At 38.8% G+C, this 19,345-nt stretch overlaps 1 protein-coding gene across 1 annotated transcript in view; it reads left to right on the top strand.

Annotated features, from left to right (window-relative positions):
• SECISBP2L (SECIS binding protein 2 like) overlaps positions 1-17,498 on the top strand; it is a 49,674-nt gene extending 32,176 nt beyond the window's left edge. The window contains exons 15-18 of the mRNA XM_052646204.1: positions 2,089-2,309; positions 3,257-3,411; positions 7,198-7,417; positions 16,813-17,498. Coding sequence (XP_052502164.1) covers positions 2,089-2,309; positions 3,257-3,411; positions 7,198-7,417; positions 16,813-17,498 — 1,282 coding nt within the window. The remainder of the gene's footprint in view (positions 1-2,088; positions 2,310-3,256; positions 3,412-7,197; positions 7,418-16,812) is intronic.
• Positions 17,499-19,345: the final 1,847 nt, after the last annotated feature.

Raw genomic sequence — 19,345 nt, forward strand, 5'->3', positions numbered from 1 at the left:
CTGTAGTCCTGAATTTAATATTGTTATTATTTCTTGGTGAGTTGAGCCAGCAATACCAGAGATACTTCTTTCAGATTTAGTTTAACAGCTGGTTTTATTATATGGAAAACATTTTATCTGTGTTCATGTAAAAGTGATTTGACAATAAATATTCTTTTTATAGCAGCTAGTGTTCATCCCTAGGAAATTTGGCCTCTTAGAGCTTATCTGTAAAATGCCATACCATGACATTTTCCCTCTCCAGAGCTTTTGCTTTTTGGTTTATATTGTCCTTTAAAAAACCCTCTAATCAATGACAATTCTAAGACCCTACTATATGAAGTCAACCTATTACCTAAAGCGATTTGTTTTTAAGTGTATATTTCTAAGTTTTAAAATGCCCATCTGTGAATAATCTTGAACTGACAGTCATTGCTCTGAAGGATTTGGGAATATGAACATTTCTGTGGATGAATTAATTTTACCTTTATTCTTTCTTGCTTACGAAAGAATTCCAGGGTAAGAGTAATGTGAATTCAAACCACAATGGTTTGTTCTGTTCCTTTTTTTTATATTACTGTTTTGAGCAAATACCACCTAGATTTGAAGAGTTAATTAGTTAAGTGTCAAATAACAGATAAATACTTGGAGAATAAAATTTTGCTCATGTATGAAATAAACAGCTTAGAAGAAAAGCAGAATTAAAAAAGTTGCATTTTTGGCATTTTATTCTTTAATTGCATTCCTTAATTTTGTGTACTTTATTAGTCTTGTGTGCAATCTGTCCGGTTGTATTTTCTGAAGTAACGTCATACTCGTAATGTATTTAAACATTTTTCACATAAACATTAGAAAAACCTCCAACTTTATTTTTTTCACTAAAGAAAGGCAAGCCTGGATTTTCTCACCGTATAATGTTATTTACAAGTGGCAATTTGCTGGCCTGGCATTCTTAGATTAGAAATTACCCCAGTTCTCTTTGTTAAATACCTGTTTATGATAGAGATTATGGATGAGAACTAGCAAAGTAGAATATATAAGTAGTTTACTTTCATGGGGTCGCAAAGAGTTGGACACGACTGAGCGACTGAACTGAACTGAACTTACTTTAACTTAAATGACCTCCTTACCCTTGAAATTAAGTACTGTAGTGGCTTCGCACTTCACTTCCTGTTTTCTGAGCTGTTCGGTTCATTTCAGTTGCTCAGTCGTGTCTGACTCTTTGCGACCCCATGAATCGCAGCAAGCCAGGCGTCCCTGTCCATCACCAACTCCTGGAGTTCACTCAGACTCACGTTCATCGAGTCGGTGATGCCATCCAGCCATGTCATCCTCTGTCGTCCCGTTTTCCTTCTGCCTCCAATCTCTACCAGCATCAGAGTCTTTTCCAATGAGTCAGCTCTTCACATGAGGTGGCCAAAGTACTGGAGTTTCAGCTTCAGCATCATTCCTTCCAAGGAACACCCAGGGCTGATCTTTAGAATGAACTGGTTGGATCTGAGCTGTGGCCATATGTTATCTCACAAAGAGCCCCATTCAGTTGCTTTGCCCAGTATAAGGGCGTGTGACTTTTACCTCGAAGATCTCTTTGGTTTTGACTTCAATTTAATTACTGAATTCATCTTCTCTAGTCATAGAGTTTCAGGGTTAGAGGGACCATTGAAGCTGTAATCCCTATTTTTATGGTTCAGGAAGCCAGTGCCTGGAGACTGTGATATATCCAAGCGTGGATGATGAACTGTTGGTATTAGGCATTTGGTTAGCTTTTATGAAATCAATCTGTTTCTTATTAGAGGCATCCTTAATATTCATTGGAATAAAATAACTTTATACATTATCTCCTTACCAAAAAACGCCTGTTTTTATCTAATAGAAGGCTAATATTTGATTCATACCCTTAGGAATTTAGTGCTATCTAAACACCGATAGTACTTCCCTGAGGTACATAAAAGCCGATCTGTTCTAATTCAGAAGAACTCTGTTATTTTTCTCATTGACTGAAGTATGTAGGAGATTAAGACTTGGTTTTTTTAAAAATGAAAACCTGTTGCTGGATGTATTTTTTTCCTAAGTGATTTTATAATTACCTATTTTTGATTTCCTTTACAGGTATTGTAATCAGGTTCTTTGTAAAGAGATTGATGAATGTGTGACTCTTCTTCTTCAAGAGCTTGTCAGCTTCCAGGAACGCATCTATCAAAAGGATCCTGTGAGAGCAAAAGCAAGGAGACGGCTGGTTATGGGTCTTAGAGAAGTTACAAAGCATATGAAGTTAAATAAGATCAAGTGTGTTATAATTTCTCCAAATTGTGAAAAGATCCAATCCAAAGGTATGAGCAGTTTACTTCTGAAGGCACTGTGGAATATGCAGTGACTTTTAAAAGTGGAAGCTATTTGTCTTTAGGAGAGTTCAGGTATAAAACATAATATTGAACATGAGGAAAGAAAATGAAGTATTTCACTTATTTCATTTTAATAAAATTGAGAACAGATTTTAAAGAAAATCCCCATTTATGAACCTGGTGAAGGATTTAGGTTGAGCCAAGTGTCCCCTTTGTTGTAAGAATTTTTTCAGTAGAATTTATTTACAGAGGTAAAGAAATGCACTTTTACAGGTTTACTACTTTAAAATTTTTATGTTACCCTTGATAGCTTTTTTCTCTTAAAAAGAGTTAGAAAAAAGATAAAAGTGTCTGCTTCTGTTTATGATGTAGATTTGTCTCAGAAATCAGCAGTAACACAGGTCTTTTGGTGAGCCGGCACACAAGTACTTTGTACCATGTCATGCACCCTTTTGTCCTTTTTTCGTGGAAGAGCCGCTTCCACGAAAATGATGATTGGAGTAGACAAGATGCATCAGTAGCAGTAACAGGCATATTCTGCACAGGGGAGACATCCTAGTAAAAACAGTCATTTATAATCAGTCTTCCTGCATGTGATGGGCTGCTCACATGAGCTGAGAGATTGGATAAAAGGCATCAGCTACTATTAACAATTTTAATTAATTAAAAAAATGAAAAATTTATTTTATTGAAATTTGATTCCTCTTGTGCTAATCCCTGTGGAGAAACAAAAATACTGGCATTATAGGAATATGGTATTTAACTGGGGAGAAAGAAAATAGGTACCTATAACCATAGATAGGAAAATGTGTGGAATGGCCTGAGTGAGCCCAAGCATTCATAGACTCCTTTGCTGCTGTGTCTTTTGCTTTAGCTCTGGGGTGCAGAAACAGCTTCGTTTAGGAACTAACTAAAATAAAACCTCTCTGTCTCAGGCGGCCTGGATGAGGCTCTCTATAATGTCATAGCCATGGCACGGGAACAAGAAATTCCGTTTGTGTTTGCCCTTGGAAGGAAAGCTCTAGGTCGCTGTGTGAACAAGCTGGTTCCTGTCAGTGTAGTGGGGATCTTCAACTACTTTGGCGCTGAGGTAAGCCTTAGAAGACACAGTCCCTCAGTGGCCTCTGCCACCACCCCCATAGGACATTTTCTTGGGATACATGCCAGTGTTGTGTTTGAGAATTTGCAGAAGTGATATGGTGACTCTCCAGGAATGAGTGGAAAATTCTTGAGTATTACATTTCCTTTTTTAGTGTTGAAAACATTTATGTAAGTTAATCCTGTAGCATTTTGAAAAGATTTTAGCTCATATTTCTACCTCAGTGGGTTTTTTTTTTTTCTGGGTTCAGATATGTAGTACTTGATAATATATGTAATTGCTGGGTAAAGATGTCCAGTATTGTGTAATATAAAATAATTTTCTTCAGTTTATATGTTGGGTTTATTGTATGCTATTAGGAGTCAAGCGAGAAAAGAACCCTTTATTTGGAGAGGATTTTCCTTTAGAAAACCAAATTCCTAAACCTGTTGAGAGAACAGTTCTTCACCTATGATAGTTGTCTTCCTCTCCTAGTCTGCTAACACAAACTTTGCCCATAGGAGCTGCTAAATGATAATGTTACTTATTTAGACTAATGCTTATTAACTGATAACATAAGATTGGTAATTTTTTTCTTTTAATATGTGGGGTTCTTTTTAGTGTATCATTTGACTTTATTGTGATTTTTTTACATTGACGTGTATTTAGTTACATTTGTTTTAAATTGTACACAATCTGGAGAATAAAATAAGACTTTTTATGAAGTTGAAGCTAAAGTATTTTTTGCCACCACTGATGAACAATTTTCTCTCTTCTCAGCCCTACTGTTTGTGTATATTTAAGTGTCTCTTTCCTATCCAGTCCCTATATTTGTATGGTCCCATCCGCCTATTTATTCAGTTTCTCTCCCATTTCCATTAACTTTTCTGTGTCCCCACCTCCTCTCTACAGTCATGTAATTAATATTTGTGCCTGCCACAGGAGCCCATGCTTTTCTCAGTTATAGATATCACACTGCCTTGCTGTAGATGTGTTTCTTCATGTAACTGAATTCCTTGCAGGCAGGCCCCTTGTCTTTGTGTCTGACAACCTTTTACATTACTTGGGAATGAACAGGTGATAAACGTTTAATAAATTGTGTGGTAGATGTGTATCTGCCTGCTATGTTAAACTATATCCGAGGATTTGGATGGTAAATAGCTCCATGGTGGAGACACATAGGCTTCCCAGGTGGCTCAGTGGTACCAAAGAATCAGTCTGCGATGCTGGAGGCGCAGGTTCAATCCCTGGGTCACGAGGATTCCCTAGAGAAGGAAATGGCAACCCTCCCCAGTGTTCTTGCCCGGGAAATCCCATGGACAGAGAAGCCCAGCAGGCTACAGACCATAAGGTCGCAAAAGAGTCAGACACAGCCTAGTGACTAAATAACAACAAATGACACATACTAAAAATGCAGTCCTTTTTTGTTCACTGTTGAAGTTTGTGGAATAGGGTCGAGATCAGGAAAAGCAGACGTGTTTGTTTTTAACTGTATTGACTTCTTACTGAATTGGATGTATTAAGTTATTTGAATGCTTTTATATTATAAAATGTTTGCCAGTTTTATTTGTACATTGCTTTACTTGCCTTTTCCATCGTGAGGTAGGTGAGTTACTATTTACCAAACACTTTCAAAGAATGGAGGGTAAGGAAATACTGACACATGGTCAAGTGTGTCTACTCGCAGTAAATATGGTAGCCCATATAAGTTAAATTTACCATCTAGTAAGACTAACCTTTGAATTATGCTTTCGGTCTTTACACTGATACTAGAGACTTTTATTCCCTAACAGCTTCTCTGTTCAATTGTGTTTTCTATCATTTTACTTCCAACAGTTTCTGTGTTTTATTGTATTATAAAACCAATGTAAATCTCAAAGTTATGTATCCATATGCCTGTTTTCTTTGTTGGCTTCACTTAAGTGCATGATTTGTTGAATATTGCAAAGAAATATTTATGACATGTTTTTAATGAAATCCATCCTCCTTCCTTTTAAAAATTAAGTAAATCCTGAATATATTTTTGATACTACTGTCACCCACCTCTCTTCAAAAATCAAAACCATTAGCAACAGTGTTTATTGTACCTGCTGCTATAAAGAATTTAAGCTGCAGCTGGGTAAAGCATGCTACTTATGTTTTTTCTCCTCAAGTTTAATTTATAGAGACATGTTTTTCCATAACACTATGGCACTTTTTTTTTTACCATGCTTTCATGTTACGGTTTATACTTAAATGACAGTGCTTTATTTAGAAAAAAAACAGTTGTGCTGTACTTTTCCCCCATTTTCTAAAAACATAATTTTATGTACATAATTAAAGCATATTCTTACAAGTAGCCAGATTGTATCTACCATCTGAAATTTTTACTTAATGTGTTGGTATATATATTGCATTATGATACTAAATCAAGACATTAAAGAGGAGTAGAATGTTGTTAAATTGTGATGTATGAACCACTAAAAGGATCTTCCTATAGCATGGATGGTAAAGAATCTGCCTCCAATATAGGATACTGGGTTTGATCATGGAATCAGGAAGATCCCCTGGAGGAGGGCATGGCAACCCACTCCAGTATTCTTGCCTGGAGAATCCCATGGACAGATGAGCCTGGTGGGCTACAGTCCATGGGGTCACAAAGAGTCAGATACGACTAAGTGACTAACACACACACACACACAAGAACCACTAAGTTTTTTTTTATTATCTTTTTGTGACTGTGGAAACTTCAGTTTGCTTTAGATATTGTTATACCTCGTAGTTACTGAAGTACAATTGTAATGCAATATGAATTTTGCCATTTTACTAACACATGTGTGCTCCATTACTTACCATTTCACTGAGATTGATAATTCTATTCATGTTCATTCTGTTTTGCTGATGGAAGAACATCTGGTTAACTCTATATTGTATTTCTAGGTTCTTTATTCAATTTTTATAATTGGCCTTTCATTGTTTTCAGGGCCCAGCTAGCCAGACACTAGCTAGCCAATCACTTGACTTCTATTTGGTCTTTTTTAAAGCGTTCTTTCAGCAAACAAACATTATAGGGAGCTTTTAATTCCTATGGAGGCTGCCATCTCCTTCTGCATCCTTGGACATCACCCTGCATACACCCATTCTCTTATATTCGAACCCATATACGATTCTTCACTGCTCCCCAAACAAGCCTTGAACTTTATTAAATCTGTGCCTTTGTTTATGGTTTTGCATGCTTGGCTAAAAATGCACTGTCTCCACCCCTCAAAGCTGTGCCAGATTTTCAAGGCATATATCAGGTGTTACAGTGCTATATGAACTCTTCACTGATACCCAGCAGTTAGATGTTTCCTCCAAAAGCTAAACACTTTGTACATCTCTAGGTATTTAAGGTATTGTGCCTTGAGTCGTTATTGTCTCCTGTCCTCTCCTTTCAGCCATATAGAAGGTTCCTTGAGAGCAGAGTGGTGGTTCGGTAGTCTCTATACCCACTCTAGTGCTGGATGCTATAGGGTGCAGTTGTTGAGTTAATAAACTCTGTTGAGTTAATAAACTCTGCAAGAACTTTAATATGGTGCATGATTTAGTGGTGAGTACTGAATCAAGAATTTGCTTCAGACTTATGAGAATCAATAAGTTACAGAGAAAAACGAAAATAAGTTACAGTATTTTATAGAGTTCCGTGGTTTGCATACCTTTGGATTTTGCGCTGATGGAAAGTGTATCTGGCCCTGAAACAGTAGAGATATTTATTGCTAATGATAGTAATAAAGAGTATAACACAAAATGGACTAGGCAATATCTCTTCTTTTTTTTTAGAGCCTGTTCAATAAGTTAGTAGAACTCACTGAGGAAGCCAGGAAAGCATATAAAGATATGGTTGCCGCAATGGAACAGGAGCAAGCCGAGGAGGCCTTAAAGAATGTGAAGAAGGTGCCGCACCACATGGGGCATTCTCGGAATCCCTCTGCAGCAAGTGCCATTTCTTTCTGTAGTGTTATTTCCGAACCCATCTCTGAAGTAAATGAAAAGGAATATGGTAAGTTGTTACATACCATTTTAAATGACTGAAATTTTGATATAATTTAATGATTAAAGTCATTTTTAAAATGACTTTCCATGACTACCTTATGTTTCAATTTTCTTGATTATGCAAATTTTGCTCACATATTTGGTTTAAAAATTGCATTAAACATGTCCATTAAAAGTTAAGAAAATATTTGGGGCTGAGAGTTTCTGTTAGACCCTGAAATTAGTTACATTTCCAAAATCTTAAAAAGAAAAAAAATCCCAAAGGGATTTAAAAAAACCAAATGTACCATTCTTCTGACCTATAAGTAAATTCTAGGAAGTTTTATTCTAATACTTTATACTGTTTTTTAATTCACTGTCATTCATATAAAAATACTTACTGAACATCTACTTTGTGCCACACCCTCTCGGTATAGAGGAGAGATTAGCCTAACATCATGTTTATTCTTGTGCAGTTTGCAATACAGTGTAGAGAAAGCTATTATCCAGATAATTTGAGAATGTGACACTGGGGCTAGGAGGTAATTAAGCCCTCATCTGTTTATATAGGTAAAAATGAAAAGTATTAAGGTTAGGGCATGTGAGACAGGTGAAAGCAATGGATGAAAGACAAAATTCTGTAGGTGAAAACCTGAAGAGGAATTCTTACAGGAAGCCAAGAATGAGTGGTCAGAGGGTTTGTCTCAGAAGCAAAACATTAGCAAAGATCCTGATACTTTATACTTGACTATTAAAATTTTGTATCTAATAAGTAAACAAAAGTCCTGAATACTATTCAGCCTAAACTTAGCAAACCTAGACGTGTGACATTTGTCCTGAGTTAAATCTGATGGTAGTCAGAAAGAAATACAGACTAAACACAGCATTTATGTGTGAGATTTAAGGTAACAAATATTGACTGTAATCTGCATCTTAGTAGTTAGTTGCCTTGCCTTGTTTCTATAATACTTTGCACTAGAATACTTGCTCACTTTCTTGATCTCATTTCTGATTCACTTCCTCGGTTCTTTTTTAAAAATAGTTAGGCCGCCTCCTTCAACATGACTTCTTCTTTCTCTCTTCCTTTCTCTCTTCAGTCTTACCTGAAAGTTTACTAAACAGCTTGTTGCCACCTAAAATTTAACTGGGTCGTTCACCTTTTGGAACACTTTGATGATGCCCCAGACCAGAGGCAATTAACAGGCTATTGTGTGCCTTTTAGAAACTCTTTTGGTCAGGTAAAGGTGATTCTGGCTTAGAGGCAGACGTATTTCTTCAACTAAAATGATACTAGTTGAAAACAAGATACAGGGCAAACTTTGGAAATGAGATCAGTTCTCTATACTGCAATATGCCAGCTCTCAAAGATAAACTGTATGATAAATTCCTAAAGCTGTGGATTTAGGGAAATGACCGTGATCTGGGCATCTTTGGGCACATGATAAAAAGAACCTGTCAAAGACTTAGGAGATGTTTTCAAAAAGTACCAGATTTAAAGTGTTCAAAGATCGAAGCCTTGATTTTTCCACACTCTGCCTGGGGCATTTAGGCATAATTGACTAATTTCTGAGCGTCAGATTTGTCTTCAGTAAAATGAAGAGGGCCCATCTAGGTCCTATAAGGTTTCATTCAAAACTAAAGTTCTCTGAACTAATGGTTGAATTCTAAGAAGAGTTATGATTATACTGTGAAAGTGACACATTCAGGGGATTAGGTCTGATAGGCTGAGTACCTGAAGAACTATGGATGAAGGTTCGTGACATTGTATAGGAGGCAGTGATCAAGACTATCCCCAAGAAAAACAAATGCAAAATGGTTGTCTGAGGAGGCCTTACAAATAACTGAGAAAAGAAGTGAAGCTGAAGGCAAAGGAGAAAAGGAAAGATATACCCATCTGAATACAGAATTCCAAAGAAAAGCAAGGAGAGATAAGAAAGCTTTTTTCAGTGATCAGTGCAAAGAAATAGAGTAGAATGGGAAGGACTAGCGATCTCTTCAAGAAAGTTAGAGATACCAAGGGAACATTTCCTGCAAAGATAGGCACAGTAAATGACAGAAATGGTATGGACCTAACAGAAGCAGAATCTTCCTAACAGAAGCAGAATATTAAGAAAAGATGGCAAGAATATACAGAACTATACAAAAACGATCTTTATGACCCAGATAACCATGATGGTGTGATCACTCACTTAGAGCCAGATATCCTGGAATGCGAAGTGAAGTGGGCCTCGGGAAGCATCGCTGTGAACAAAGCTAGTGGAGGTGATGAAATTCCTGCTGAGTTATTTCAGGTCCTAAAAAATGATGCTGTTAAAGCACTACACTCAATATGCCAGCAAATTTGGAAAACTCAGCAGTGGCCACAGGACTGGAAAAGGTCAGTTTTCATTCCAATCCCAAAGAATGGCAATGCCAAAGAATGTTCAGACTACCGCATAATTGCACTCATCTCACACGCTTGCAAAGTAATGCTCAAAGTTCTGCAAACCAGGTTTCAACAGTACGTGAACCAGGAACTTCCCAGATTTTCAAGCTGGATTTAGAAAAGGCAGAGAAGCCAGAGATCAAATTGCCAACATCCCTTGGATCATAGAAAAAGCAAGAGAGTTCCAGAAAGACATCTACTTCTGCTTTATTGACTACGCCAAAGCTTTTCACTGTGTGGATCACAACAAACTGGAAAATTCTTAAAGAGATGGGAATACCAGATCACCTGACTTGCCCCCCCGAGAAATCGGTATACAGGTCAAGAAGCATCAGTTAGAACTGGACATGGAACAACAGACTGGTTCCAGATTGGAAAGGAGTACATCAAGGCTGTATATTGTCACCTTGCTTATTTAACTTATATGCAGGGCACAGCATGCAAAATGGTGGACTGGATGAAGCACAACCTGGAATCAAGATTGCCAGGAGAAATATCAGTAACCGTACATATGCAGATGATACCATCCTTATGGCAGAAAGCAAAGAGGAACTATAGAGCCTCTTGATGAAAGTGAAAGAGGAGAATGAAAAAGCTGGCTTAAAACTCAGCATTCGAAAAACGGAGATCATAGCACCTGGTCCCATCATTTCATAGCATTTCATAGCAAATAAATAGGGAAACAATGGAAACAGTGAGAGACTTTATTTTCTTGGGCTCCAAAATCACCGCAGATGGTGACTGCAGCCATGAAATTAAAAGACACTTGCACTTTGGAAGGAAAGCTATGACAAACCTAGTCAGCATGTTAAAAAGCAGAGACGCTACTTTACCATGGAGAGGGCAATGGCACCCCACTCCAGTACTCTTGCCTGGAAAATCCCATGGATGGAGGAGCCTGGTGGGCTGCAGTCCATGGGGTCGCTGAGAGTCGGACACGACTGAGCGACTTCACTTTCCTGCATTAGAGAAGGACATGGCAACCTACTCCAGTATTCTTGCCTGGAGAATCCCAGGGATGGGGGAGCCTGGTGGGCTGCCGTCTATGGGGTCGCACAGAGTCGGACACGACTGAAGTGACTTAGCAGCAAGCAGCAGCAGCATATATGGATGTGAGAGTTGGACATGAAGAAAGCTGAGCACCAAAGAAGATGCTTTTGAACTGTGGTGTTAGAGAAGACTCTTGAGAGTCCCTTGGACTGCAAGGAAATCAAACCTGTCAGTCCTAAAGGAAATCAGTCCTGAATACTCATTGGAAGGACTGCTGCTGAAGCTCTAATACTTGGGCCACCTGATGCAAAGAACTGACTCTTTTCTTGAAAAGACCCTGATTCTGGGAAAAATTGAAGGCAGGAGAAGAGGGGGACGACAGAGGATGAGATGGCTGAATGACATCACCGATTCAATGGACGTTGAGTTTGAGCAAGCTCTGGGAGTTGGTGATGGACAGGGAGGCCTGGCGTCCTGCAGTTCATGGGGTTGCAGAGTCGGACACAACTGAGCAACTGACTGAACTGAACTAAAGATTCTGGTGTATGATCTGATTTACCAGGATGCCAACAAAATGAGTGAAAATAATCATAAATAATTTGCTTTGAGAATAAAGCACAAAATTACTCTATTGGTATCAGATGTATTTGGCAACAGACATGAAGCCCACTGATGTGGCCTCAAAAATTAGAGTGTTTAATTATTTCACTGTGTTGTCAAGATCTCTAGCTCTTTCCTTCTTTCTCTTTTTCCATTTTCAGTCTGGGACTTCTTATTCTTGTGCTTCTCATCTCATATCCATAAACAGCTGCATTGGCCCTGGTCATCACAACAGTAGTCAAAAAGCAGAACGTTCAGGCGGTGGGCTCTTCTTATCAGTGAAGGAAGCAGTTTTCAGAAGCCTTCACCTTTTGTTTGATTTGGCCAGAGCCAATCATGTCTCTGCTTTTAGCTGCAAGGGAGATATGGGGAAGAGCTTATTTGGCAAAGGAGAACGGGATAGTTGTGATAGTCTGAGAACAATTTTAATTCCTCCTGTGCGACTGAGCTCAAGTCCATCCCAAATTTGGGGGCTCTGTTAGGCAGGAGGAAAATGGGGAATGACTGTTGGGTAGAAAACAAATAGTATCTTCCATGCCATCCTTGTGTAAGATTTTGAAAAATTTTTTTGTGATTTCCACATTTTAAAGAAAAAGCGAAGCTGGGAAAGGATTGCTAAATGTTGGTAGAATAGAGAGGCTCCTGTCATCGTCCAGTGTTACTGTTCTTTGTGTGCACCTTAATTGTTTTATTTGCTGGTGTTTTCCTTCCACCTGAGCTCAGTCTCAGTTCTGTCATACTTATGTGAGACAGTTTCAAACATAAATCCCAGTTAAACTGTAAGGTTTTTGAGATAGAAATTTGGCACATAATGGGCACTTTACCTAGAGTAATAATAGCTCACTGAATTCTTACTAGGCACTTTTTTTAACTCTTCATGTTTATTAAGACATTTAATCCGCTGAGTAGTCCTTGGAGATAAGAAATCTTGTACAGCATTTTACAGATTAGAAAGGGAAAATGAAATGAGGTAAATAAATTGCCATTGTCACACAGCTCATAAGTTTCAGTGTAAAACCTATATTCTTAGCCAATGTGGTGTGAATTTCCTGTCTGTTGAATGAATTCTCGGTAGGACCATACAGTAGGTTTTCAATAACTGCTTATAAGGGAGGACTGCCTCTGTCTGTCTTGGGTTTCCAGCTCACTCTGCCACCACACCTTGTTCTGTCGGCTCTTGAAGTGACTTGGTGTTTCTTTACTGTGTACAATCTAAAGATGGAGGGCTTCTCTCTGTGTACTGACTGAAGGGAGAAATACACATACCTCATCCTCTGACAAACGCAGTAGTGATTTGAAAGTTGAAAAGGCGCTTTCACAAAGAACCAAGTAACAAACAGAAAGCACCGAGGGGTTCATAAGCAAAAGAACAGCTATATTGAATACATTCTTCTAAAATAAGCAATTTAGAAGCAGTTCGCTTTGCATCAGTAATATTTCCAGGTTTGTTGAGATCTTTGACTCTGCCTTTAAATTGCTTCCTAACCCTTTTTCAAAAGTGGACTTCTAGATGTGCTGTTCTGGCTTTAGACTGCCTATATTCTTCCCTCCCTCCTACCCACCAACCCCTCATCCAAAGATGGCATTTTCATACTTGCTCGTTTCTCCTCCCCATCACAGTCATGTGTTTGTACGCTCATTAGTTATTGATCAGGCTTCACCTGTTACTCTAAGGTGGCAGCCTGGGCCCTCCCTGCATATGTGAACTTAGTGGCTCTTTAATCATTGTGATAAGTCTCTTGATGGCTAATCACAGAGTCCCTTGTCTCTGCTTCCAAGGTCATATCTCCCTTTCCTTTCCAAAGGACCCATCTGGCTTTCAGCTTACCTGCCTAGTAGCAGAATGCCCAAGATAGAACCTAGAGAGAGATCAGCCCTACTGAGTCTTACGACCTCCTTTCTTTCTCCTGTTTCTTTGGCTCACTGTCAGGGGAGAGGTGAGGCTTTTTCTGGGACCCCATGTGAATTCTTACAGTGCTTTTGAAAGAGGAAAATAAGTGTTGGAAGGAAATATAAATGTGTGCCTAAATTTTGTAAATTTTTTTACTTTTTAAAGTTATTTTCTGCATAATTAACTGTATATGTGAAACTTTCATTTATTGTAAAGGCTTGTTTACCCAGCACATACTGCATGCTAACCTGAGAACACAGAGATGGATGGGAATGAGGAGGGAGGAGGGGTAGAACGGCAGACACAAATGCATTTGAACCAGATATGCAGGAAGTGCTGTGGGACTTCAAGTTAGTGACCGTCTTTCCTAGGAAAGTCAGGAAAGGCTTTACCAAACAAATGACATTCAAGGGTGGTTATCAGAGCCGAGTAGGACTCTGAAGGGGAAAGGAGGAAAGCCCATGTCATACAGAAAGAACAGCTTGTGCAAAGCCAAGCATAGTAAATAGAAAGGGGATGACTTCTGTGAGCAGTGAAAATTCAAAGTGACCTTGACCTGGAATGCATGACAGAGGGTTAAAATGAATGGGACCAGAAGGAAGATGATGAAGGGGCTTGGTTATATACTAAATTAAGGAGTTTGGATTACTAAGGTAATAAAAAGCCAGTTAGTGATGTGGTCAGTTCACAAAGCCGGTTAGAAAGATATTGTAGATGTACAGCAAGGTAAAGAAGGCTTGAATTAAGGCAGTAGTGACCAAATTAGTAGTTTTTGAGCTCTGAGTGACATGGTATAGTTATGAGTTCAGTGGAGAACGAGAATTAAGGATTACTGTAAGGTTTCTTCTGCTTTGAGTCTGAAAATGACATTATTGACTGAGAATGAGAATAAAGGAGGAATGCTAGATTTTTTGTCATGAGCTAGGAATACAAGTAGAGAAACCTGTTCTACACTTGAAGTAATTGCAGGAAAGAAAGATTTTTTTTCCCCAAACCATGTGCCCTAACTTCAGGTGGCCAAAATATGGTATGTAGTGACAGAAGGTGAGATGGTTGGATGGCATCACCAACTCAATGGACATGAGTTTGAGTAAACTCTGGGAGTTGGTGATGGACAGGGAGGCATGGTGTGCTGCAGTCCATGGGGTCTCAAAGAGTAGGACACAGCTGAGCAACATGTAATTGATAGGTGGCAATCAAGTATATTTGTATGTATAGACTTGTTTTATCACTACAGTTTGATCACTCTGCCTATAAAATGAAGATATCAGCTACAATGCAAATAGAAGGAAATTTTTATTTTTTAAGAAAAGGCAAAAATAAGTAAGTGCTGCTGCTGCTAAGCCGCTTCAGCCGTGTCTGACTCTGTGCGACCCCATAGACGGCAACCCACTAGGCTCCTCTGTCTCTGGGACTCTCCAGGCAAGAATACTGGAGTGGGCTGCCATTTCCTTCGCTCGGGCATGAAAGCGAAAAGCGAAAGTGAAGTCGCTCAGTCGTGCCCGACTCTTAGCGACCCCATGGGCTGCAGCCTACAAGGCTCCTCCATCCATGGAATTTTCTAGGCAAGAGTGCTGGAGTGGGGTGCCACTGTGGGACTACACCAAATCAAACAGCTCTCTGCAGCAAAGGAAATCATCAACAAAATGAAAAGGCAACCTGTGGACTAGGAGAAAGTATTTGCAAATCATATATCTGATGAGGGGTTAATGTCCAAAACATACAAAGAACTCATACAACTCAATAGCAAAGAACAATCAGATTTAAGAATGGGCAGAGGATCTGAATAGACATTTTTCTAAATAAAGACCAGTAGGTGCATGAAAAGATGCTTAACATCACCAGTCATCAGAGAAATCCCAAACAAATCCACAATGAAACATCTCCTCACAACTTGTTAAAATGGCTATTGTCAAAATGGCAATAAATAACAAATATTTGCAAGGATGTGGAGCAAAGGGAACCCTTGTACACTGTTGGTCAGAATGTAAGTTGGTGTAGCCACTAAGGAAGACAATACGAAGGTTCCGCAGAATATGAAGATGAGAACTGTCATATGATCTAGCACTTCTCCTTCTGGGAATTTATCTGAAGAAAATAGAAACATTTGCTCAAAAAGAGGTATTCACCTCCATGTTTATTACAGAGTTATTTATAGTAACTAGGATATGGAAACAAGTGTCCATCGATAATTAAAGAGATAAAGAAGATCAGTGAATAAAGATGTGGTGTGTGTGTGGGGCAGGGCTGTGGGTGTGTGCGACATACATTGGAATATTATTTAGCCATTAAAAAGAATGAAATCTTGCCGTTTATGATAACAAGGATGAGCCTTGAGGGCATTAGTGAAATAAGTCAGAGAAAGACAGACACCATATGATTTCATTTTTATGTGGAATCTTGGAAAAGAAACCCCCCAAGCGCATAGATAGAACAGATTGGTGGTTGCCAGAAGCATGGGGAGTAGGGGTAGGTGAAATGCATTGAAGGAGGTTAAAAAATTACCACCTTCCAGTTATAAAATAAATAAGGCACGAGGATCTAATGTACAGCATTGTAACTATAATAATAATATTGCACTGCATATTTGAAGGTTGCTAAGAGGGTAGAAAGGGAAAAAAAAATTGTAATTCCGAATGGGGATGGATGTTAACTAGACTTCTCGTGGTGATCATTTCTCACTATGTGCAAATACTGAATTATTATGTTGTGCACCTGAAGCTGTTATGTTTTATGTCAGTTATATGTCAGTGATAAAAAATTAAATGGAAAAAGTAAAACACAAAAAGTATGTGCGAGAGTTGCTCTTCATCTCCTGATTCCTAGTACATTTTTGCTGTAAACTGACTACCTGTTGTTAAAAATAATACAGACTATCACCACTGTATTATATAGTAACATTTTTTTTGGCTCCAGGGTCACTTGATAAGCCAAGCAACATACATATATTATAAAACACATTTTCACAAATGTTAGAAATGCGTGCATGGCTTCTTTGCTTATAAATGGAAACACAAGTTCCATTACAGACCAAGAGACAGCTTTTGCATAACTTGCTAAACGAGCACAGTGTTAACCTGTCAAGTCAGAACTCTTTCTCTCTTTTCTTTTTTTTTAATCGGAGCATTTCTAATGGGCATTTTTGGCTCTGCCATCTGTAGCTTGTGGATCCTCGATCCCAGGACACTTCAGGGCCAAAAAACAGGCAGTTCATTGATTTTTGTGAATACATGAGAGTCAGTGAGCCTCTAGTACTGTTGGATCTTCTGCATTCTGAAGTATTAATATACTTATTTTGGCCTCTTTGTTTCTTTATGTTAGATGTACTGATTTAAAGAAAATTTTTTGAGAGCTGTTTTCCATTTATAACATTTAAACTAGTACTAGAATAAGCTAGGTTTTTAGTTTTTTCAGTTAGTGAGCCAACAGAGTTCTGTAGCCTATTCTTCCCACTTCTAAGAGTTGCATGATTCTGAAACTGTTCTGGTTTTTAAAAAAATCTGTTTGATATTTGCAGAAACAAATTGGAGAAACATGGTGGAAACTTCCGATGGGCTGGAAACATCAGAAAATGAGAGAGAAGTTTCTTGTAAGCACAGCACATCTGAAAAACCCAACAAACTTCCACTGGACACAGTAGGGGCTGTTGGTAAGCAGACGTCGTTAGTGACTGCAGGCAGTACTACCTCAGCTACAAACCCTGGAAAATCCACAGTGGGCGATAAAGAGGAGGTGAAGCCAGATGACCTGGAATGGGCCTCACAGCAGAGTACAGAGACTGGCTCTTTGGATGGCAGTTGCCGGGATCTTTTGAATTCCTCCATCACCAGCACCACCAGCACTCTTGTACCTGGCATGCTTGAAGAAGAGGATGATGAAGAGGAGGAGGAGGAGGAAGATTATGCTCACGAACCCATATCTGTAGAAGTACAGCTCAATAGTAGAATTGAGTCTTGGGTCTCTGAGACCCAGAGAACGATGGAAACTCTTCAGCTTGGAAAAACCCTTAATGGTTCTGAGGAAGATAATGCAGAGCAAAGTGGGGAAGAGGAAGCAGAGGCGGCTGAGGTGCTAGAGCCAGGGATGGATAGCGAGGCCTGGACTACTGATCACCAAGCAAGCCAGGAACCGCAGAAGCCCAGCAACTGCAGCTCGCTGAACAAGGAGCACTCTGATTCTAACTATACACCCCCAAATCTATAACTCAGGAAATGTCAGCTGTCTGTCTCAAACTACATAAGGGTTACAGCCATTATAAATCTTTCATGCTTCATCTCAACATTTTGCACAGTCTAGTATTTAATGTATTTAATTCCTGACAGATATTTTTTAGCCTTCTTTGACTTGTTTTGTGATCCATAGCTTAACTGTTAATTAGCATCTGTGTCTTTCTAAGAACTGTGTGGAAAATTCAGAATTGTTTCAGCTTTTTTATGGACAATAATGATTTTAAAAGAAGACCAGGTTTTAAAGAAAGTAATTTTAAAATGCCTATTTAGTCATTTTGAAAGCTACAGATCGAGGTTCTAAGGACAGGAGCAGTTACCAATGTTTGCTTCAAGATTACAGCTCCTATACTCTCAATCGTCTGACCAAAAAGTTGTTTGGGTTTCTTTAAAATAAAAGAAACCTGGAGGTAGAGTTAGAAAACTTAAAAAATGGCTGAGGGTAACTAAGTTCACAATGATTTGTGTTAAAAATTGATGCAACTTGTATTCAGTCCACAAATGCTTGTTTCAGTAGTCACTGATCATTATAATTGACTAAAGTTGGTTGGCTAAGTAGAGCCTCCAATACTTAGGCTGGCAAGGGAACCACCATGAAAGATGAGAGCTGGCCTTATTTGTGCAAAGTGATAGGTGTTTAAATAGTGAGAAGTTGCCCATTAGAGGGCCTTCTGGTTTCTGGTTCACATTTGCTTCTTAATTACCTCAGGAATGCTCTTGTACATAGTTGTATTTGCATAAAATTAGGCAAATTTTGACAGGTGAATAACCGGTTGTATGACTACAGCACTTACATGTAAATTATCCAGAAACAAAGTCTTACACTAGTGTGTTCTCTTGCATGCTTCTGATTTGGGATTCTCTGGACTTCAGATATGGATTTGATTGGGTATTCAGACTTGTCCAGAGTGAAAAATTGTTGCACCTTTTAAGAAACTACTTTGTCCCTAACCTTGAGCACCTGCTACATACCACTGACCATAGTTACTGATGGGAGTCAGGGAAAGGAACTGTATGCAGTTGTAACATGCATCCTGATAATCAAGGCTTGGAAGAAGTTTTGAAGAAAAGAGAAAGTTGTTCTAATTGTGCTGAAACTGTTAGATTTTAGAGTTTGCAGGGTGGCGCAGGTATTAATTCTAGATCATTGTTTATCTCTGCCCTTCTTCTGGGATGTTTAAACTCTTGGGAGAAATTAAAGTTAATGAACTAAATGTTTTACTAATCAGTCACCACCTGGTGGTAACCTTTGCAAGTTTATAATGGTGGGAAAATTAGGAATTATCTTTTTTCTGTCTTCCCTCCAACCACCTCCAGTTGGCCAACATGTGTGTGCATGCACACATACACACAAATGCATGCCAGCTTTACACTTTCAACTCCCATAAGCAGGCACAGAACTGAAGAGGAAGGGGTGTTTTCCTTGTCCAGGTTTTATGGGGCAGAGAGCTTTGCCTCACCGAGGTGAATTGGGCAGATTCTTTACGGAAGCATTGGGACTACTGTTCTGGTATTGATGTTTTATAATCCTGGCATTTAATTACTGGTGAAACCAGATTTCTTGGTTGATGACTGACTTGTTTGTGAATTGTGAAAGTTTATGAGCATTGCTGTGTACGAAATGTCAGTCTAACAACTTTATTAGTGTGCCGAAAGGGGACATTACTGTAGTGTCCTGTCTAAACTGTTCTTCAGCGTAGGCTTCTTAGGCACCAAGTGTCCAGTACTTAAAGCAATGTAGCATGTAAGGAATGAAGCCTCTCAAGTGGTAATCATGGATTTATGTGGCAGATCTTAGTGTCTCTGTACATTTGGAAGTGTTCA

This window comes from Budorcas taxicolor, chromosome 10, assembly GCF_023091745.1.
Source record: "Budorcas taxicolor isolate Tak-1 chromosome 10, Takin1.1, whole genome shotgun sequence".
Taxonomy (NCBI): domain Eukaryota; kingdom Metazoa; phylum Chordata; class Mammalia; order Artiodactyla; family Bovidae; genus Budorcas; species Budorcas taxicolor.